The sequence below is a fragment of the Typopeltis vanoorti genome, chromosome 15 (genome assembly GCF_054136105.1).
Source record: "Typopeltis vanoorti isolate ZY-2024b chromosome 15, IOZ_Tvanoo_1.0, whole genome shotgun sequence".
Taxonomy (NCBI): Eukaryota; Metazoa; Arthropoda; class Arachnida; order Uropygi; family Thelyphonidae; genus Typopeltis; species Typopeltis vanoorti.
This window is the reverse complement of record NC_143563.1, coordinates 78,263,731-78,283,772: the sequence shown is the minus strand read 5'-3', so window position 1 is coordinate 78,283,772 and position 20,042 is coordinate 78,263,731. Positions and strand designations below refer to the sequence as shown.

At 34.1% G+C, this 20,042-nt stretch overlaps 1 protein-coding gene across 1 annotated transcript in view; it reads left to right on the top strand.

Annotated features, from left to right (window-relative positions):
• LOC150098916 (alanyl-tRNA editing protein Aarsd1) overlaps positions 1 to 20,042 on the top strand; it is a 113,095-nt gene that overhangs the window by 47,502 nt on the left and 45,551 nt on the right. The window contains exon 8 of the mRNA XM_090405029.1: positions 8,848 to 8,939. Coding sequence (XP_090261155.1) covers positions 8,848 to 8,939 — 92 coding nt within the window. The remainder of the gene's footprint in view (positions 1 to 8,847; positions 8,940 to 20,042) is intronic.

Sequence of the window (20,042 nt, the reverse complement as noted above, 5' to 3'; positions counted from 1 at the left end):
ATTGAAATAACATATCCATTTAAATATTATGGATATGAAGCATAAAATAATTATATTTCATCCATGTAGCTGTTTGGGATGGTTAAGAAATATAATTAATTTATGCTTCATATCCATGAGTTTGATGAACTTATGTCAGTGGGGACATCCGACTAAGTAGTCGGATGTCCCCACTGACATGTCTCCATGGAAGACTGTTGCTAATAATAAAGTCTTTCATTCATCTTTTAACTCTCCCATTGCAATCTCTCTCTCTCTCTTGAACAACCTCTTCAGATAACTCGTACCAAATCCATTCGAGTGCAAATCATTGCTTTTTTACAGTTCTATCCATCCGTCAGATTCATCTCCCCCACACACACACAGTATAGTTTTACAGCCTTTCATAGGTGGGTTGACATTTTAAAAAAGCATTCTTTGTGAAAGAGATTAACAAGCAGCACACAAAATAGTAACTGTTGACTACTTTCATTTCCAAATGACTACATTCATGTCACACCAAATCTGACAGGCAGACAGAAATCTGAAATAGCAAAGAAATTCTATATCTGTTTGTGTTGTTTGGTGAAGAGAAGGTCATAAAGGTCTTTCCTTGTGAATCCAAGGATGTTAATCACATGCACATCCTTGTGAGTGGGACATCATGGAGAGTTTGACAGCTGTGGATGAGGAGGAGAGACTAACTGTGAGTGAGCAAGAGGTATGTGGGGAATTGAGCAAACTTGATGTTAATAAGGCTGTGAGACATCATCATCATCATCAAATTCCTGCCATGTACCCTCAAGGGGTTTACAGGATATCATAGCACTATATGAAAAAAATTACATCATTACTAACTTCCTATCTACAATTTTCCTCCAAATCAGTCTGTTACTTGTCAAGACTCCACATTATCAGATCTTATATTTCTATCGTCTAAGGCACTTTGTACCGTATCAATCCACCTATATCTTGGTCTTCCTCTGGGTTGATTTGCTGCCAACCTGGCAGAGAACACTTGTTTTGCTAATCTTTCCTCTCCCATTCTATTTAAGTGACCATACCACCTGAGATTAGCTCTGCTAACGCATTCCTGGATGCTGACAATGTCAAGTTCTTTCCTAATATCCTCATTTTTAATATGATATTGCCATTGATGCCATCTGTTCACGCCTCTAATCTTTCTCAGGACTCTCATATCTGCGGTCTCTAGTCTTTGGTCAAGTGTTTTACTTCTGACCCAGCTCTCAGATCCATAAGTTAAAACTAGTTTGAACACCGATTTAGTGTTCCGACTAATTTCTCTCTTATTCCATATGAATTTATTAAATTGACTTCCCACCATACCAGCTTTGCTGATTCGGTTGTTTATTTCTATATTTAATTTACCATCTTCAGTAAAAATCTTGCCTAAGTAGCTGAAATGTTTTACTTGTTCCACAGGTTCTCCATTCACAACACAGTTGACGTTTTCAATGATTCTGCCTATTTTCATTGTCTTTGTCTTTTTATTGCTGACCTTCATACCATATCTATTACAACAGCTATTCAATTTAGTCAGAGAATCTTGCAGACTTGTAGCGGATTTATTTAGAAGTATAACATTGTCCGCATAAAGCAAATAGCTGACATTAACATCTCCAATTTTGATATCATGTTTAATACCACTTTCCTTCATAATATGATCCATATAGATAATGAATAACAGAGGGGATAATGTACATCCTTGTCTCAAACCAGATTTAATATTAAACCATCTTCTTGTATTTCCATCAATTCTAACTGCTGACTTACAACTCAAATAAAGATTAAGTATTGCTTGATATAATGCCCCATTGATGCCATATAACTGCAGCGTATTGAATAGCTTTTCTCTTGGCACCTTGTCATATGCCTTTTCCAAATCGACAAAACTTAAATACAGATATTCCCATGCTTTCTCGACTATTTGCCGTAAAGTGAAGATCTGATCATGACAGCCTCTATTTGCCCTGAATTCAGCTTGTTCTTCCACAATTCTTCTCAACCGTTTCTCAAGTACACTTTGCATAGATCTTGCCAGGAACACTCAGTAGGGAAATACCTCTGTAATTCTCACATTCAGTGTTATTTCCCCTTTTATATATGGGTACTATGACAGCTCTACTCATCATCGGGAATTCGTCCCTCTGTCCAGGCTTTCTGAACTATGTGGTGCAGCCACTGTAAGACTCTTATACTATCATACTTCAGCATTTCTATTCGAATATCATCTACTCCTGCTGCCTTTCCACATTTCAAGCCTTTGATGGCTTCAAGTATGGATATGTATTCCTGACTGTATGCCTGGCAGTGTTTTTTACCACTGTGCTGTCATCACTGCTTGTTTCATTTAAGAGTTTTTCAAAGTAATTACTCCATACTTCAAGGATATCTTTTTCTCCCGTTTTCATGTCACCTTTATCGTCTCTAACTCCTTTTACAGCACTCTTTCCTCCATTCCTAAGATTCTTCAACAACCTCCAGAATATTTTGCCACCTTCTTGATATTTATTTTCTATATTCTTGCCAAAGTCCTCCCATGACTTTTGTTTAGCTAGTTTTACACAGTGTTTAGCATTCTTGCATTTGTCTCTATATTCTCTAAGAGCACAAGCTGACTTATTTGACAGTAACTTTTGATATGCTTTCTTCTTTTCCTTCACTGCATCTTTAACTTCCTATGTCCACCAGGGAGTTCTGATTTTTTTATCCTTGCAGACAACCTCACCACATGCCTCTCTGGCAGAATCAATCAATGTTTTCTTCAGAGTTTGCCACTGAATCTGCAAGGTTTGATTCCTGTTCTCAAATTCTTTCATTTTTGATTCAATAATCTTTGTGTATTTTAGTCTACAGTTCACATCTGAGAGCTGCTAACTTTCTTAAAACTTTCTTACATGTTATTCTTTTCAAGATGAAATTCAATTTTATCCTGCTCAAGACTAAATAGTGATCACTTTCAATTTCAAATCCTCTGTACATTCTGGTGTCCTGCACCAGAGAGAAAACATCACTATCAACAATAACATAGTCAATGAGACTTTTCTTATTCCTTGCCTCTTCTCTCCATGTGAATTTGTGCACATTTTTATGTTGGAACATGGTATTAGTAATAACCAGTCCATGTCCTGAGCAGAAATTCAACAGGTATTTGCCAATATTATTAGCTTTGCTCTTTTCTCCAAATTTTCCCAAAATATTTTTTTATGTCTGGCAATCATTTTCTACTCTGCTATTTAGATCCCCAACAAGGACCAACTTTTTCTTTTTCATTGTGTCAGTAGCTTTCTCTAGAGCCGCAGAAAATTCCTCCACTTCTATCTTAGTAGAACCTTCTGTGGGACCATAGGCACAAATAAGTCTCATTGTCCAATTCCCCATTCTCATATTTGCCCACATTACAATACTTGAGACTGATTGCCATTCAAGAAGATGAGCCTCATATTTTGTGTTGAATACTATGGCTACTCCTTCTTTTCCTTGATTGTCATTTCCTGAATATAACATTTTGTATTTATTGCTCAGAAAGATCTCACCAGTTTTTGTCTTTTTTGTTTCAGTCACCCCTATTATGTCAATCTGGTACTTATCTAATTCCCCAGCTACCTCCATTTCTTTGCCATTCAGGCTTCTTACGTTGATAGTAAGAATTTTTAACTCTGGTGATATTGAGTTATGGTTTGTTTTCAGATTTGTTCCAGTAGCTGACTTTTTGCTGTTCACCCTGGTTCCCTGGCAAAAACAACATGAGCCTTGTTTTACCAGGCGACGCCCCAGCCGGCATGAAATTTTGTCATGTTGTACTATCATTTTTTATTTTGGTTTAACCAATAAGAATACAATTTGTCGGCTAAATCCCAAATTGCCAACCCATCCTCGTTCGTTCAGTATCCAAGTAGATACCCAACAGGGTGCACCACGAGAAGGTGAAAATTGGACATTTGGTCAGAAGCCCTAGTTGGTTCTCCGCATTCCTTTAAAGGCTATGTGGAGGTCTCCTCTCAGTTATACAGCTTTGACACTTAAACTGTGAGGCTGTGAGACTTGATAATATATATCACCACTTATTTTGAAAGAATGTGCCAGGGAGTTGACATCTGCCTTGTCATATTTGTTTAATATGAGTCTTACATTGTGTTAAGTTCCAAAGGAGCAGAAGGAAGAGAAGATTGTACTGCTTCATAAGGGAGGTAACAGAACTTAAGTATCAAATTATAGTCCAATCTGTGTGTAAGTTATTTTTATTAAAGTTGAGAGGATAGTGAAAACCAGGATCCAGAATTGAGTTGACAACAATAGTATTATCTTTGATGGACAGCATAGATTTGCTAAAGGTAGGTCATGTTTTAGTAATCTATTTATAATAAAGTGACAGCTGCATTGAATGAAAGAGTTGGATATATAATAGAATACTTAGATTTTGCAAAAGCATTTGATAAATTACCACATGATAAGTTGATAGTCAAACTAGAGCAGATGAGATTAGATATTAGACTAGTGCATTGGATTGGAGATTGGCTATCTGATAGATATCAGCAAGTTGTTTATAGCGGAGCAATATCCCAGAAGTGAAAAGTCACTAGTGGTGTGCCTCGGGGATCTGTTTTAGAACCATTGCTGTTTAACCTCTGTGTCAATAATATTAGGGAAGATTAGAATGGGGATACCTAGTTGTTTGCAGGTCATGCAAAGTTGGGAAGAACTATGAGAAGTAGAGCAGATGTGACTTTACAAGAAGACTTAAATAGAGAGTGGGATGTCAGTTCAATGTTGCAAAATGTAAGATTTAAAATTTTGGAAAACAAAGATGGGATGTAAATACTCTTGTTGGGGATGTATTGTTGGAGGTGGAGGAAATATATCTTGGGATGATGGTGGATAAGGATCTAAAATTTAGAGGAGACATTGTCAAAATTGTCAGGACAACATAACGAATTCTGGCAATGATACAGAAGACACTGACTTGTAGAAGTAACAAGGTTCTCTGGTTCCATTTTTAAGGCCTTCATTAGGCCACACATGGAGTACTGTGCACAGATTTGGTTTTTGCACCAAAAGGGTCCAGAGGTGATTGATGTAATTTCTGGTGTCCCTGGAATGTTGAGTATGAAGAAAGATTGAGAAGATGCAATTTTCAGTCTTTTGGATATGAGTAAGAGAGGTGATATGATAGACATGTACAAGTTGATAAGGGATTCTTATAGAATTAATGTTGATGTTTTTCATAAAATGGAGGAGAACAAAAAGGTCATCCTAGAAGTTTTATAAAGAGGATGTGAGCAAAGAAATAAGAAGCAGGTTTTTTGCATAGAGAGTTGTGAATAATTGGAATGCATATCCAGACAGTGTGGTGTCTGAAGAGAATTTGGTATTTAAGGCATGATATGATGAGCTGTGTGTATGACAAGAAACCTCCCACGATGAGTCTTTGACTCTATGAGGATCTTGAGATAATAATAATAATATATGTAAAGACAATATTGTTTTTAAGTAGAAAGTAATCTGCCAATCAATTAATTTTATGTATGATAAAATAAAATAAAAAAAAAAAACATTTTATCCATTTTGGATAAAATGGCTTTGGTGAAACCTTTATTAACAGCAGCTATATGATTCCTTTCTTGTGAGAAAAGAATCATATAGCTTTTCAGCATTTATGTGGAAAAATATTCAAACTGGAGAATTTGTTAAGTATAGAAAAGCTAATGTTTTAACATTCTAAAAAGGTAATTCAGGCTATAACTAATGTATGTATTTTCATATCAGTCACCTTTAGCAGCATTTGATAGTCATTTTCTAATTCGTTAGACGTCTACAGAGGCAAATTCATTTATCTCAGAATTAGTTTGATTGTTTTCAGTGAGTCTTCATATCCATTAATTTCTTTATATGACTCTATAAAAGAAATTCAAGTAACTTTTAAAAATTTGACTTTAAATAACAATGTAAGTTGACATAATTGTGAAAAATTAAAGAACAGAAAAGAAAAAAAAAGTGGGGGGATTAGCTTTCATCAACCAATTGGCAGTCTTCTTTTCTCGGTACCAAAAATACTCCCATAGGCTGTTACATCCATGCAAAATTGTACTATCATCCTAGTCAAATAACTGGGACTATTAAGACCTCAATACATGTTCTGCAGATGATTTATATTACATCAAGAGTTATATCAAATTAAATCAGCCTTCTTGACAAATGAAATGGTTTTGGTGAAACCCTTATTAACAGCAGCTATATGATTCCTGTCTTGTGAGAAAAGAATCATATAGCTTTTCAGCATTTATGTGGCATTTCATTCTGTTAGAAATCTCCACATTTCTCTCTTCACCAAAAGAGTAGTTTCTCTGCTTAGCTTTCCACATCAAACTTGATTTCTTCCTCTCGTGGTCTGTCTTATTTTGGACACAGGATATTTGCCCTCGATCATGAGAAACTTAAAACTTATATCAAATATCATGAACCTGAACAATTTGCCATTGAACAATACTTATTAAATACTAGATAGTACTTACTAAAGCTGTTGTGGCAATTTTTTTGAATCTTTCTCTTAATTTGTACATTACGTGTTCCATTTTTTACTTGTAATGAAGATGCAGTTGATACATGGGCAACAATTTTGCAATGAAAATATTTCATCTAGTGTAAGTTTTTCTGTTTCTTAATTTTCTAGTTTAAAGTTTTATTTTTTGTGTAGTTACCAGTAAACAAGTATACCTTATGTACACTCTAGGTATACTATAGAAGTCCTCTGGGTTGTTGTCACTACCTTTGCAAAATGCTCTCAAAATATTAATGTCTTGTCTGCTATTACTTCAAGATCTTTTACCTCTTCTACTTCTTGCAGCACACTCTCACCAATATAATATGAAGTTTCCAATCTCTGAATTATCCCATCTCAGAAGAGCTTAAGTGCAAAATCTTACATTTAATTACTTTAACTGTAATCCCCCATGTCAAAAGTTTATTGAAATCCCCTAAGGGCCACATTTCGAATAACTTTTCAAGCTTTGTATCATTAGCAAACAAATTGATATTACTACAACCTTCATAAAACTTTCACAGTATCATTTAACTGGCCTTTTATCCACTCCACTAATCTGCTATTCACATCCAGTTGTTGCAGTTTAAACACTAATCTGTGATGATGCAATGCAAAATGCTTTAGTGAAACATTACCCCATTTTAAAATGCAACTAGATTACTAAAACACGACCATCTCTTAACACACCTATGCTGGTTCTCATTAAAAATCATATTCCTCTTTATCGCATCCTACAACCTAATTTCTCCAAAATCTTAATTACTTCAGAAATGCAAAATCTGTAATTCATTATGTCTGCTTTTGCACCACCCAATATGTATTGACACAATTTTACCTTCCTTCTACTCCACTATTACTCTTCCAACACTAAGAATCATTAAATAAATGAGTTAAGGTGCTCTCATTTCCCTAGCACATTCACTTAAAATATATGGCAAGATCCTGTTCAATCTTATGACATCCATATTGCTCAGTATTCTAAACACTGCACACTCATCACTTTCAAACACATAATTCTCTCTGCCTCTCTGGAAATGCTATCTATTATACCACTTTAAACATTGTAGTCAAGTGTTCAGTAAATTATTCCATTATATGACTTTAAGTTTTCCGTAGCATGAGTCATGAGTCATTCAATGTGGCTTTATCCAGTATGAACCAAAAATAATGGACATCAGTGATGGGGGAAGAGAAAAAATAGTTTGATCAATCTTTTCCTATGACTTACTGCATATATCTTCAAGATTATTATAAATTAAAAAAATAAATAACCTATTAAAGTTTATTTACTTATAAACATAGTTATGTGTTTATAAATTTCACAGTTATGCAACTCTTTGATCTTCGTTGACTGAAGTTGTTAGTTTCAAATGAGACCTTAAATTTTGTTACACTGGTTGGACACATAGCATTTCGGCAGCTTATCAGTACTTGATGTTTTCCTTTGGTGGTATGAAATGCTAATCCTAATTTGTGCCTACTGTTTTTCCACATCTTTGAAATGTTCTTTCATGCAAATCTCTCTAGATCATCCAGTCCGTCTGATGTAGCAGATATTGCATGCACAGAAAATGTCACTACTTTCCTTTCATATTTCTGTCATAGCTGCATTTCTTTTGTAACTTTCGTTCGCATCCTTTGATATCCAGAACTCTTGTCCCTCTATTACATACTTCCTAAGATAATAATCTGTAGAAATTCACTTTTATTATTCTCATTAACTGACTTTTTCTTTCAGTGCATATTGCCATAATTAAAATTCCTTCTTAATGATATATTATTTGATATGAAAAGAGGATGTGAATATAATTCACCATATTTCAATACATGTCTGAAACATAAGAAATAAATATTGGAATTCTAAATCTTTATAAAATAGACATATATAGTGATAGCCTTTAGGGATCCCTTTTAGCCAGTAACAAACAATAACATGCTTGTATATTCACTGTTTGCCATTTGGTTTGGTATATGGTATACATTGTTCTATTTTGGATTTATGTTGTTACCTTCACTCGTAATGGGAATTGCAATTGCCATGCAGAAAAACTTCTAGTTGTAAGATAGATGTTAAGTGACTTACAGTTCACTCAATGGGACGAGAGGAATAGTTTATAACAGGATAGTTTACTATAGTCAGTTTTCTTTATAATAGCATTGTACCAAGATGGGATTTTAGTCAAGACTTCTTTTTGGGTAATTTGTTATGATGAGCAAGTTTGTTGTAATGTGATTGTTATATTTGATGGATGACAATTTATATATATATATATATATATATATTATTTTATTTCTTTTTTTAACAGAATGCTTTAAATACTATTAGAGATTTAGCAGTTTTGGAAGCCAAACTATTTAAACAGATTCAACCTCGACCCCTTTATTTTTCTCTTCATAGGTGAGTTTAACTTTTTACTTCTAAACTTCTAAAAAGTTAACTTTAATCTCTATCTATCTATCCTTCTTGTCTGTCCTAGGACAGATCAGTAACTCCTCCTAATGAGGAGTTACTGATGTATTAATGCAGCCGGTTTGCCACTCCTCTGCTGCATCCCCTAAGGGTGATATTCATGACTGTAATTCTGTGTGTGTTCATGGGACCAGTTTGCCTGCTTGCGGGATGAAAAACCCCAGATAAACTGTGGGGAAAAACCCTGCTGTCCATGCCCAAGACCGGGTAACTTGGCTATGACTGAGGAAGATTCTTAAGCTCCTCACGTCGTTGACGGGAATTGAACCTAGGACATTCCTTCCCAGGCATATGGTTGCAAAGCGCATAGCCACTAAGCTAACTGCATAGACAGCTTTAATAATAGTAATATTTTTTAAATGTGCAGTTCTATTTTATAGACAATAGTTAAAAAAAATAAATGGCATTTGATAATGCATAAATACCTGAGGAAGGAAATTTGACAGAAACAAATAATATGTACTGGCATTTTAAATATAAGTTGATTACAATCAAGTAAAAAGTTTTATTCAGAGTAAAAGCATAATTTGTCTATTCTGTTAAGTTCTTCCTCAGCCCAAAGAAATTCAGATTTTTCTTCTCGTGCATCTATGTTCTCTATCAGTCTTGTTTTTCTTATTTGGACAGAGCTATGGAATTTATTGTAATGATTCATTGTAATCAACAATAATAACTGTGGTAATTATCACTGTTTTAAAAATCTTGGGTGTTTCTTTTGGCATTGCATTGTGCCTCGTTTATATTCCCTTCTGTATATTTTGTAGGTCTTTCATCTCACAAAAATGTTTTATCCCAAGAATTTTTCTTAGATATTTTAAAATCTTAGTAATATTCAGGGAAATGTAATTTTTAATACATATCTCTTATTAATTCTTTCAATTCTATATATTTTTTATTTGTATTATTTTCATTTTATATCTTTACCTGTTAAATATATATATATATATATTTTTTTTTTTTAATTTTTTTTTTTAATTAATTTATAAAAGTATAGTAAACTCTTGTTCATCCAGCCTTTTATTATTCCTGTTGTGCATCTAATATGCACAATAGCAAATAAGTCTCCCATGAGGAGTCTTTAAAATCCATGAAGGTACAATTCTACTAATAATGAATATGTTGTTGTAAAATTACACCAGTTAATGCCAGTTTTGTAAGTGTATTATGTCACATGTGTATGTTCATGTTTCCTGAATTTCTGGAAAGAAAAGCTCACCTATACTTGTTTTTAATGTATTTCTGAAATCAGATCAGAAGCAGAGAAGAATTTCTGTATATCTGATCTGCATTATGTTGTGAAGAATTATTCTCTTAGTTTATGTGAAGTGTTGTATTAACTTAACATAGTAACCTTGACATAATAGTTAAATTATCAAAAATGTTAGCAGAAATATTTTATTGAAGATGCACACTGTCACTGCTTCCAGTCTGATATTGGATTCAAAAAAAGGAACAGTTACTGGAGCTTAATGAATCTTCGAAAACAAGAACAAAAAAAGTGGCATACACTTTATAAACTTCGCTTGTCAAAGTGAGTTAAGATTAAACAAATTGGTTTATGTGGTTAAGTTCAAAACACTTGGAAGTAACTTCGGTTTTTGAACTATTGCTAAAAAGCAAAGGATTTATTAGCAGACCTCTGTCGAGTCCAAATTCATTGGGAAGGTGGTCACTGTTACACACACACATATACTGTTAAATTGTGAATGAAGAATTTTATGATTTATTAATACTTCATTCATGATTTAACATATATTGTATTTCCTGAGCTAAGTTTGCTCCTATGTAAATTGTAAATTAAACACTTACTGTTAAATTTTTATTGAAATAATAATTGTAATTTTTTTTAGTTATTTATTCTGTATAAATTCTTTATATAACTTGTAAATATATCCTAAATGAACTGTGATATATGTTTTTTATTATTGTAAATGAAATAGAAATAGAAAATAAATTTAAGCAATTCTGCTAATGAGATTTGATTGGTCACTGTCAAAGAAACGGAGATATTTTTAGATAGAGCGTGAGTACTGTATACAAAGGGGAGAAGCGAGCTGTTATGAGCTGAACTGGCCAGAACTGGATTTTGGCAGGAAAGAGGAGAACAGAGTTAATTCGAAAACAAAAGTAGGATATAGAGGAAGAAGCCCTAGAGAGAGCATAGAGTGCAGTAGCAAGTGGCAAAGGGGAAATTTATATATGCTGTAAATTGACTAGGAAGGACCGGTAATTAATGGACATTTCGAATTATTTCTATGGAAGTTCTGATACTATGATAAATTCCAAATGGTTACTGGAAGAATAGTGCAGAACTGAAGTTAATACATAGAAGAAAATAAGGAATTAATAGATAACTTAAACCAAGTGCATCAAGACTTGTGTATTTCTGTGTCTATAATTCAGTTATTATAGTGGAAGATCTCTTTGAATTGTGTTGCCATAAAGTAAAAGTCAACCAGAATTTCAAATGTGTCTATGTGAATTCGATGTGTAGAAGCAGTAATCTGGTAAGAGTTGTCCTTTCTATAACCTGTGTGAAGCAATAACAGTTAACTCCTTTGGATATATTTTGACCTTAGCTCTGATGTTATGTCAATTAATGGTCAGATGTTAGATGTACTGAAGTACTTTCTCCTCGAAATAATAAGTGTTATGTTGATTTCTTAAGTGTTAGCTGACTGAGCAAGAATATAGTGTAGCCTGTCATAAGATTAGTTATTGTAACATTTGGAAGGTTAAACTTTTAAGAACTATTCTCAACTTGATTGACTGAGCATAAAGAACTGAAAAATGAATGTTTGATAGTTAATGGATTGTAATTATTCTGAATACTTTAAACTAAGCTAATATATTTATGATTTAATTCATCTAATTGGGTAGAGAGAACAATGTGAAAGAAGTACTAAAGCTTTAGAATTAAGAAGTGTCAACATTAGCCATAATCCTCAAACCTAAATAAGAAGTTACTAATAGCTGAATATGAATTTTTGTAATTGTTCAATTGGATAACCTTTTGCAGATAGTTACACTTGAATGTATATATTGCACTGTTCCACATTAAATGTTTTCTTTTGTTGAGTTAAATTTGGTGTTTGCCTGATTTTCTTTCATTGCACTGCTCATAAAATTAATCGGACCTTTGAGGAAGCCTTAAAAGCTATTAATAACCTCAGCCTGAAGATAAAGTGATAATATAAGTATAGTTGATGATTGATTCCTCTATATTATTTAGACTAATCTGAATATAGAGTGGCATAGTATAATATAAATTTCTTTATATTCAGATAAGCATCAATCAACAACTAATGAATAGAAACGGAATTTAAAGAGGTAAAGATAAGATTAATAAACCAACAAAAAAAGAACAGTCAGTTAAATGGGACGTTCCAACACAGTGCTCATCAAACCATGTCTTAAACTCATTCAGTGTTTCTATGTTAATCACACCTCCAAGCAATGTATTCCACTCATCAACCACTTCTCCATAAAAAAAAAAAAAACCTGTTCTTCACTCATCTGTTAACAACATTTGACGGCCCCATCGAAGAAATAAATCGTAATACAGACATATATTATTATAATATTTATTGTATTTATATTCAATACAAAACATATACAGCAAAAATGTGAATATTACATTTTTATCATCTTACAAACACATTTGACATGGCACATTATCTTATATTTTTATACAGATAAATATATTGTTATGGTACATTTGCAGTACAAGCACATGAAACATAAAATGATTAGTAAATAAACAAAGTAAGAATTAAAAACATAAAAGAAGTTTAATAACAATTTACTGTGATGGATGTGTTTGAATACTGCTACATAAAAAGTCAATATCATCATTCAAATTGCAATTCTTAGATTTCTTTTCAATGCTTCCATTGATAAGCAGGACCTGTGTTTATTTTTAATTACCAATAATGATGAAAATGCTGTTTCACAAAGGTATGTTGATGCGAAAGGAATTAGCATATTTAAGGCTGCGTTTGCTAACAGGACATTCTTTTTGTCGTCGAATCCAAAATTCAGATAAATCACTGTTAACAAATTCTGATTCGAGGGTTGAATCTGCTCTCATATCAATTAGTTCTTCTTGGAATGACCATGGAAGATTGCTAAATTGTAGAGAAGGACCAAATAGTGTTCTTATTCAATCACTTTATCTTCATTCAAATTAGGAAAATATTTTTCTAAAAAAACCATAGAATTTGTATTTCTTTTCCATGCATCACCTGAACCTGTGTACACTAGCAATGAAACATTAATTTAAAGTGCGAAAAACTTGGCTGTTTTAAATAAGCACAAGATTTTATGTTTGTAAGCTTTTTTGTACTCCTTATCAATACCTTTGAAATGAAACTTATATGAATAGGCATATATTTACTAATGTTCATTAAGCGCCAAAATACGCAGGAAGCAAAATTTGTGAACTAACAACATGTGATTTTTTCCCATTAAAATATAAAATATAATAAAAATTAAATATGTTTCTTTTAAGATAAAAAATACCTACTTAGTCTTAAAACATTTTAAATTTGTTTTCATTATTTCACGGCCCCCAAGGGGACTGCAGCCCACAGTTTGGGAAGGCTGTCCTATTCTATGAAATATCTTCTCCACATTAATCTGATAAAACCTCTCCACCAATTTATGTGCCATATCATTGTTACTCTTCCAAGGACAACCTTCTAAATATCTTTATCCCCTTGAAAACCAGGTGACTAAAATCTGTGTACAGTAATCCAGTAGACAGTTGAACCATAATTTCTGCATGTCATCCTCTCACCAATCCCATAATCTGGTTGGCTGAGAGGTTAGTGTATCTGCTCTCCAGCCAAAAGGCTGCGGGTTGTTCGAATCCCACCATGGGCATGGATGTTTGTGATTGTCTGTGGAAATACTAGTGATGGTGGTAGATGGCGTTGGTGTAGGTACAGTTAGTTTAGTTGGTGGAGATAGAGAGATATGGAGTAGGTGTCCTCCCTCAATGAGTCTTTGGACTCCCTGGAGGTGTCGCATAATAATAATAATCTGTTGTGTCATCATCACAATTCTCATAACATATCCCCTAAATTTCAGGTCATTTTCTGCCTCCTTGGCAAGTTTCTTATCTCCTCCATCTGCTTCAAGATATAAAATTGGTGGGACCAATTTTATACACTGCATTTCACCCCAAGCCATCCTTTCATTCCCAGATTTAAAACCCACATTTGGAACATTGAATTCTCTCTGTTCGTGTGCTCACACTCAGAGTCTATTTAAATCCTCTTATAGATGTGCAGCATCTGCTTCATTTGTCATAGTCATCTAAGCTTTCATTATCTGTAAACAACTGCATATTCTTTATTAAAGTTCTCCTATTATCGTTACATTTAAAGTGAACAATAAGGATGAACAGACCCTGTTGTATATCACTAGTAACTTTCTCTTCTGTAATACTCCCTTTATGCAAAAACAGTTATAGTCACAGAGAAAATGATGGATAAAAACCTAAATATGACGAAAAATGTGAACAAGAAAAAAAAATAAATACAAATACCCAGAACAGCCTTTCTTTAACATGAAACAAATACTTATTAACAGAAAAACCGATATTATTATTATCTGAGACCTTCAGAGGGTCAAGGATTCACTATACATCACCCAAACCTGCTGTTATACCTTCCCTTAAACACTTCTCTTAGTTTATGCACTTACCACTTCAAGAAGCCAACTATTCCATTCACTCGCCACTCTGTGGGAGAAAAATTTAGCACTTATCCCTTTCTTAACTGCAAACAAACTTAACTTTCAGGGATACCCCGTGTCCTTTTCCCATTTCCATGTAACAAAACATTTTCATCAGACGATATCCTATATACATGAGAAAGAAGTTTATCCTTTATCATATCATCCTTCTTTCTCATGTTAACCAGAGTCTGTAGTCCACATACTCTCAATCTTGCCTCTTAACCTACAGTCCATAATCCTGATATATATTCTTTTGCAGCTCTTTTTTGCACTCTTTCCACAGCTTCTTTATCCCCTTGGAACCCTGGAGACCAAATCTGTATATGTATATTCTACATTAACATGCACCTCAGAAACATAGACTGTTGGTAAAGAAATAGAAAAACTACTGATGGCTCTGGAGAACAGTGATGTAGGTTAACATGATAGAAAATGTTACAGACAAACAAGTTCTTTTAAAGAAAGAGCAAACCAAAAAATGAGCTTACAGAATGAGATCAGAAGAGGAAACTCTTAGGACATAGACTAAGAGTAAAAGACTGACCAAATGCAATCATCACAGGTAAACTACAGGGGTGAAAAGGTTGATCATGACATCACTATGAAGGACATGGAAAACTGAATAGGCAGAAGTTAGGAAATCATGGCTGCCATCCTCCAGATCAGAGGCAGCACCTGAATACATAACTTGCTGATACCTATAATTGACTAGTCTCCTATCCAACTTACTAATCTATTTTCTAATGCCATCCATCTCAGTCGCAACTACCAACTTGTCATAAGGTAGTCTATCAAGGGCCTTGCAGAATCAAAATATACTACTGTATATGCTTTCTTTTGTGTAGTACATTTGTCACCTTGTTGTAAGTAGATTGCAAAAAAAAACACATGTCCATAGCACACTCCCCATTAACAATTTTACTTATCTTATCATTACAGAAAATTTTGCCATTAAACCAGTTCTTGAATTTCTAGTTCCCTACCAGCCTCCTGAGCATATTAACTTCAACTCCAGATATAAAATTGACCTATCTGAAGTCTCAATCTTATGCCTCTCATTTTGTAAAGTGGAATTTTATCTTCTTTGTATTGCAAGTTGTTTAACAAGTGAGTCAAGCCAACCATTAACTCTCTGGAACATTTGCTTAAAACATGCAGTAATCAAGCCCAGTGTCATCAAGAGGTCTACTACCTTATTTACATCACCACTGGTTCCTCCTCATCTATTCACTCAAGTATGATATGCATGATATCGCTCTATATGAGGGTGTAACACCTTTGATGAACTCTTCTTTAAATACTTCAATCATATTCTCTGCAGTTATCAGTCTTCCATTTTCATTAACTGATATCATTTCCCCCATAATCATTCTTTTTTCTGCCAGCCATGTGTCAAAAGAGTTCTGCAGGTCTTTTTTTGGTCTGACTGTATGATTCCTCTTTATACTGAACTTTCACTTTTCCATCATCATCAAATTCCTGATATGTGTTGCCTTCAAGGAGTTTGTACAGGATAGTATGATAGTACAGCATACAAGATTACATTATTATTAATTTCATACTAACAATCTTCCTCCAAATTAGTCTGACATCTGCCAGGACTCCAATAGTTTAAATTATATATTTCAATCTTTTAAAGCACTTCTAACCATCAATTCACCTAGATCTTGATCTTCTCTGACAAGCAAGACAAAAAATAATTACAGAAGGGTGAAAATTATGGATGATTATGGTAGCAAAGCAATTATAGCAAGAATGTATTGGAATTATTTAATGAGCACTATGTCAGTGTATATCATGATGGTGCAAATAAGGCTATATAAAACTTTCAGGGAAGCAATTGCAATAGGAACTAGAAATAATAGAACACTAGATTTCTACAGTGTTGAATAAGTTAGGTGTTAATAAGGCTGTAGGAATGGATAACATATCACCATCAGTTTGTAGGAAATATGCAAAAGAGTTATCTGTGTTATTGACATGTTCATTTAAGGAAGTTTTGCAATTGGGGAGAGTCTCTAAAGAGTAGAAAGAAGTAAAAATAGTACTCACTACTACACAGAAATGGCTAAGACAGAAAAGTTTCTAATTATAGACCAGCCTGTTTATCTGCAGTTGTAGTTTAGGTATTGGAGAGATTGGTTAGGAATAGAATACAGGATGGTTGATAGACATAGGATCTTCTGTAATGGTCAACAGACATTTGTGAAGGAATGGCCTTACTTGACAATCTACTTGCTTTTTTATGATAAAATGATGAATGCCTTAGATAAGGGAAATTAATGTACAGTGATACTCTTGGACTTTGCAGAGGCATATGATTGCCACATAATAAGGTAGTGTATAAGCAGGAGGAGTGAGGATGGAAATGGACTGGTCAGATAGATGCAGTGGTGCACCCAGGGAGGATCTGGCTTCCCCCAAAGAAAAAGGAAAAAACACTAGAAAATTTTCCAAAAATCTTTTCCTAATTAAATTTTTTTATTATTATTTATGTTGTGTCGTGTCGTCTATTTCTATACTACTTATGAATTAGCGATCATTGCAGATGCTCAGTCATAGGTCGTATGCGATGCACAGTGCATATTCTCAACTCCCCCCCCCCCCCCCAAGATTAAACCCTGAGTGTGCTACTGGTGATGTGATGAGGCAAAAAGATGAGGAGAAAAAAGAAACATGTTAAAATTGGATTTGAAGACCTGTAGATTGTGAACCCTAAAGAAATACATAAGAAGGAAGACCAAAATACACCAGTGGAAGGAATGAGTGAAGATATAAAAAAAAATTATTATTTAAATTAAGGGAATATTAAATCCCACATTGTTTCAAAACAATAAGAAACTCAAAGATCAGAATTAAAGAGTTTAATGCTGAATATAGTAAACTATAAAAGTATCGGCAGATACTAGCGTAAGCCAAAGCACATAGTACAAACTAGGGCAACTCGTAGCAAAGGTGGGTAAAGTTCTGATCACTATTCTTAGTATTTCCCATAATGTAAAAACACATCTCCTAGAAGATGTATGATGTTATACAGTATGGTGGAAGGTCACTACCCAGTATACTATATAGTTTACTATATTCGGCATGAAACTCTTTGATTCCGATCTTTGAGTTTCTTATTCGGTTTTGAAACAACGTGGGATTTAATATCTTCTTAATTTAAATAATAATGTTACATCGCCGAAATGAAGCCTATTGGCTCTTTATTTAAGTAATTTAATGGGTGCACCTGTTTGACAACTCGTATAGCAGAGTATATTTCTGCTTTTCGCTTTACCCTCAGTATTAATTTGGTCTACCTACTCACTGATGAGACCTCAATAAAGGTCGAAACCAGTCTGGGTAGTGACCTTCCACCATAATGTATAACATCATACATCTCCTAGGGGATGTGTTTTTACATAATGGGAAATACTAAAAATAGCGATCAGAGCTTTACCTACCTTTGCTATGAGTTGCCCTAGTTTGTACTACGTACTTTGGCTTATGCTAGTATCCGCCGATACTTTTATAGTTTACTATATTCGGCATGAAACTCTTTGATTCCGATCTTTGAGTTTCTTATTCGGTTTTGAAACAATGTGGGATTTAATATCCCCCTTAATTTAAATAATAATGTTACATCGCCAAAATGAAGCCTATTGGCTCTTTATCATCATCATCATCAAATTCCTGCCATGTACCCTCAAGTGGTGTACAGGATATGACAGTACTACATGAAAAAATTACATCATTACTAACTTCCTATCTACAATTTTCCTCCAAATCAGTCTGTTACTTGTCAAGACTCCAACATTATCAGATCTTATATTTCTATCGTCTAAGGCACTTTGTACCATATCAATCACCTATATCTTGGTCTTCCTCTGGGTCGTTCTCCTGCCAACCTGGTAGAGAACACTTGTTTTGACAATCTTTCCTCTCCCATTCTATTTAAGTGACCATACCACCTGAGATTAGCTCTGCTAACGCATTCCTGGATGCTGACAATGTCAAGTTCTTTCCTAATATCCTTATTTTTAATATGATATTGCCATTGATGCCATCTGTTCACGCCTCTAATCTTTCTCAGGACTCTCATATCTGTGGTCTCCAGTCTTTGGTCAAGTGTTTTACTTCTGACCCAGCTCTCAGATCCATAAGTTAAAACTGGTTTGAACACTGTCTTGTATACAGCTAATTTAGTGTTCCAACTAATTTCTTTCTTATTCCATATGAATTTATTCAATTGACTTCCCACCATACCAGCTTTGCTGATTCTGTTGTCTATTTCTATATTTAATTTACCATCTTCAGTAAAAATCATGCCTAAGTAGCTGAAATGTTTTACTTGTTCCACAGGTTCTCCATTCACAACACAGTTGACATTTTCAATGATTCTGCCTATTTTCATTGTCTTTGTCTTTTTATTGCTGACCTTCATACCATATCTATTACAACAGCTATTCAGTTTAGTCAGAGAATCTTGTAGCGGATTTATTTAGAAGTATAACATCATCTGCATAAAGCAAAGAGCTGACATTAACATCTCCAATTTTGATATCAGGTTTAATACCACATTCCTTCATAGTGTGATCCATATAGATAATGAATAACAGAGGGGATAATGTACATCCTTGTCTCACACCAGATTTAACATTAAACCATCTTCCTGTACTTCCTTCAATTCTAACTGCTGACTTACAACTCAAATAAAGACTAAGTATTGCTTGATATAATGCCCCATTGACACCATAAAACTGCAGCATATTGAATAGCTTCTCTCTTTGCACCTTGTCATATGCCTTTTCCAAATCGACAAAACTTAAATACAGATCTTTGTTGTATTCCCATGCTTTCTCGACTATTTATCGTAAAGTGAATATCTGATCCTGACAGCCTCTATTTGGCCTGAATCCAGCTTGTTCTTCACCAAGCTTTTCTTCCACAATTCTTCTCAACCGTTTCTCGAGTATACTTGCATAGATCTTGCCAGGAACACTCAGTAGGGAAATACCTCTGTAATTCTCACATTCAGTTTTATTTCCCTTTTTATATATATGGGTACTATGAGAGCTCTACTCCAATCATCGGGAATTCGTCCCTCTGTCCAGGCTTTCTGAACTATGCAGTGCAGCCGCTGTAAGACTCTTATACCACCATTTTTCAGCATTTCTGGTCGAATATCATCTACTCCTGCTGCCTTTCCACATTTCAAGACTTTGATGGCTTTTTCTACTTCAAGTATGGATATGTATTCCTGACTGCATGCCTGGTCAGTGTTTTTTATCACTGTGCTGTCATCAC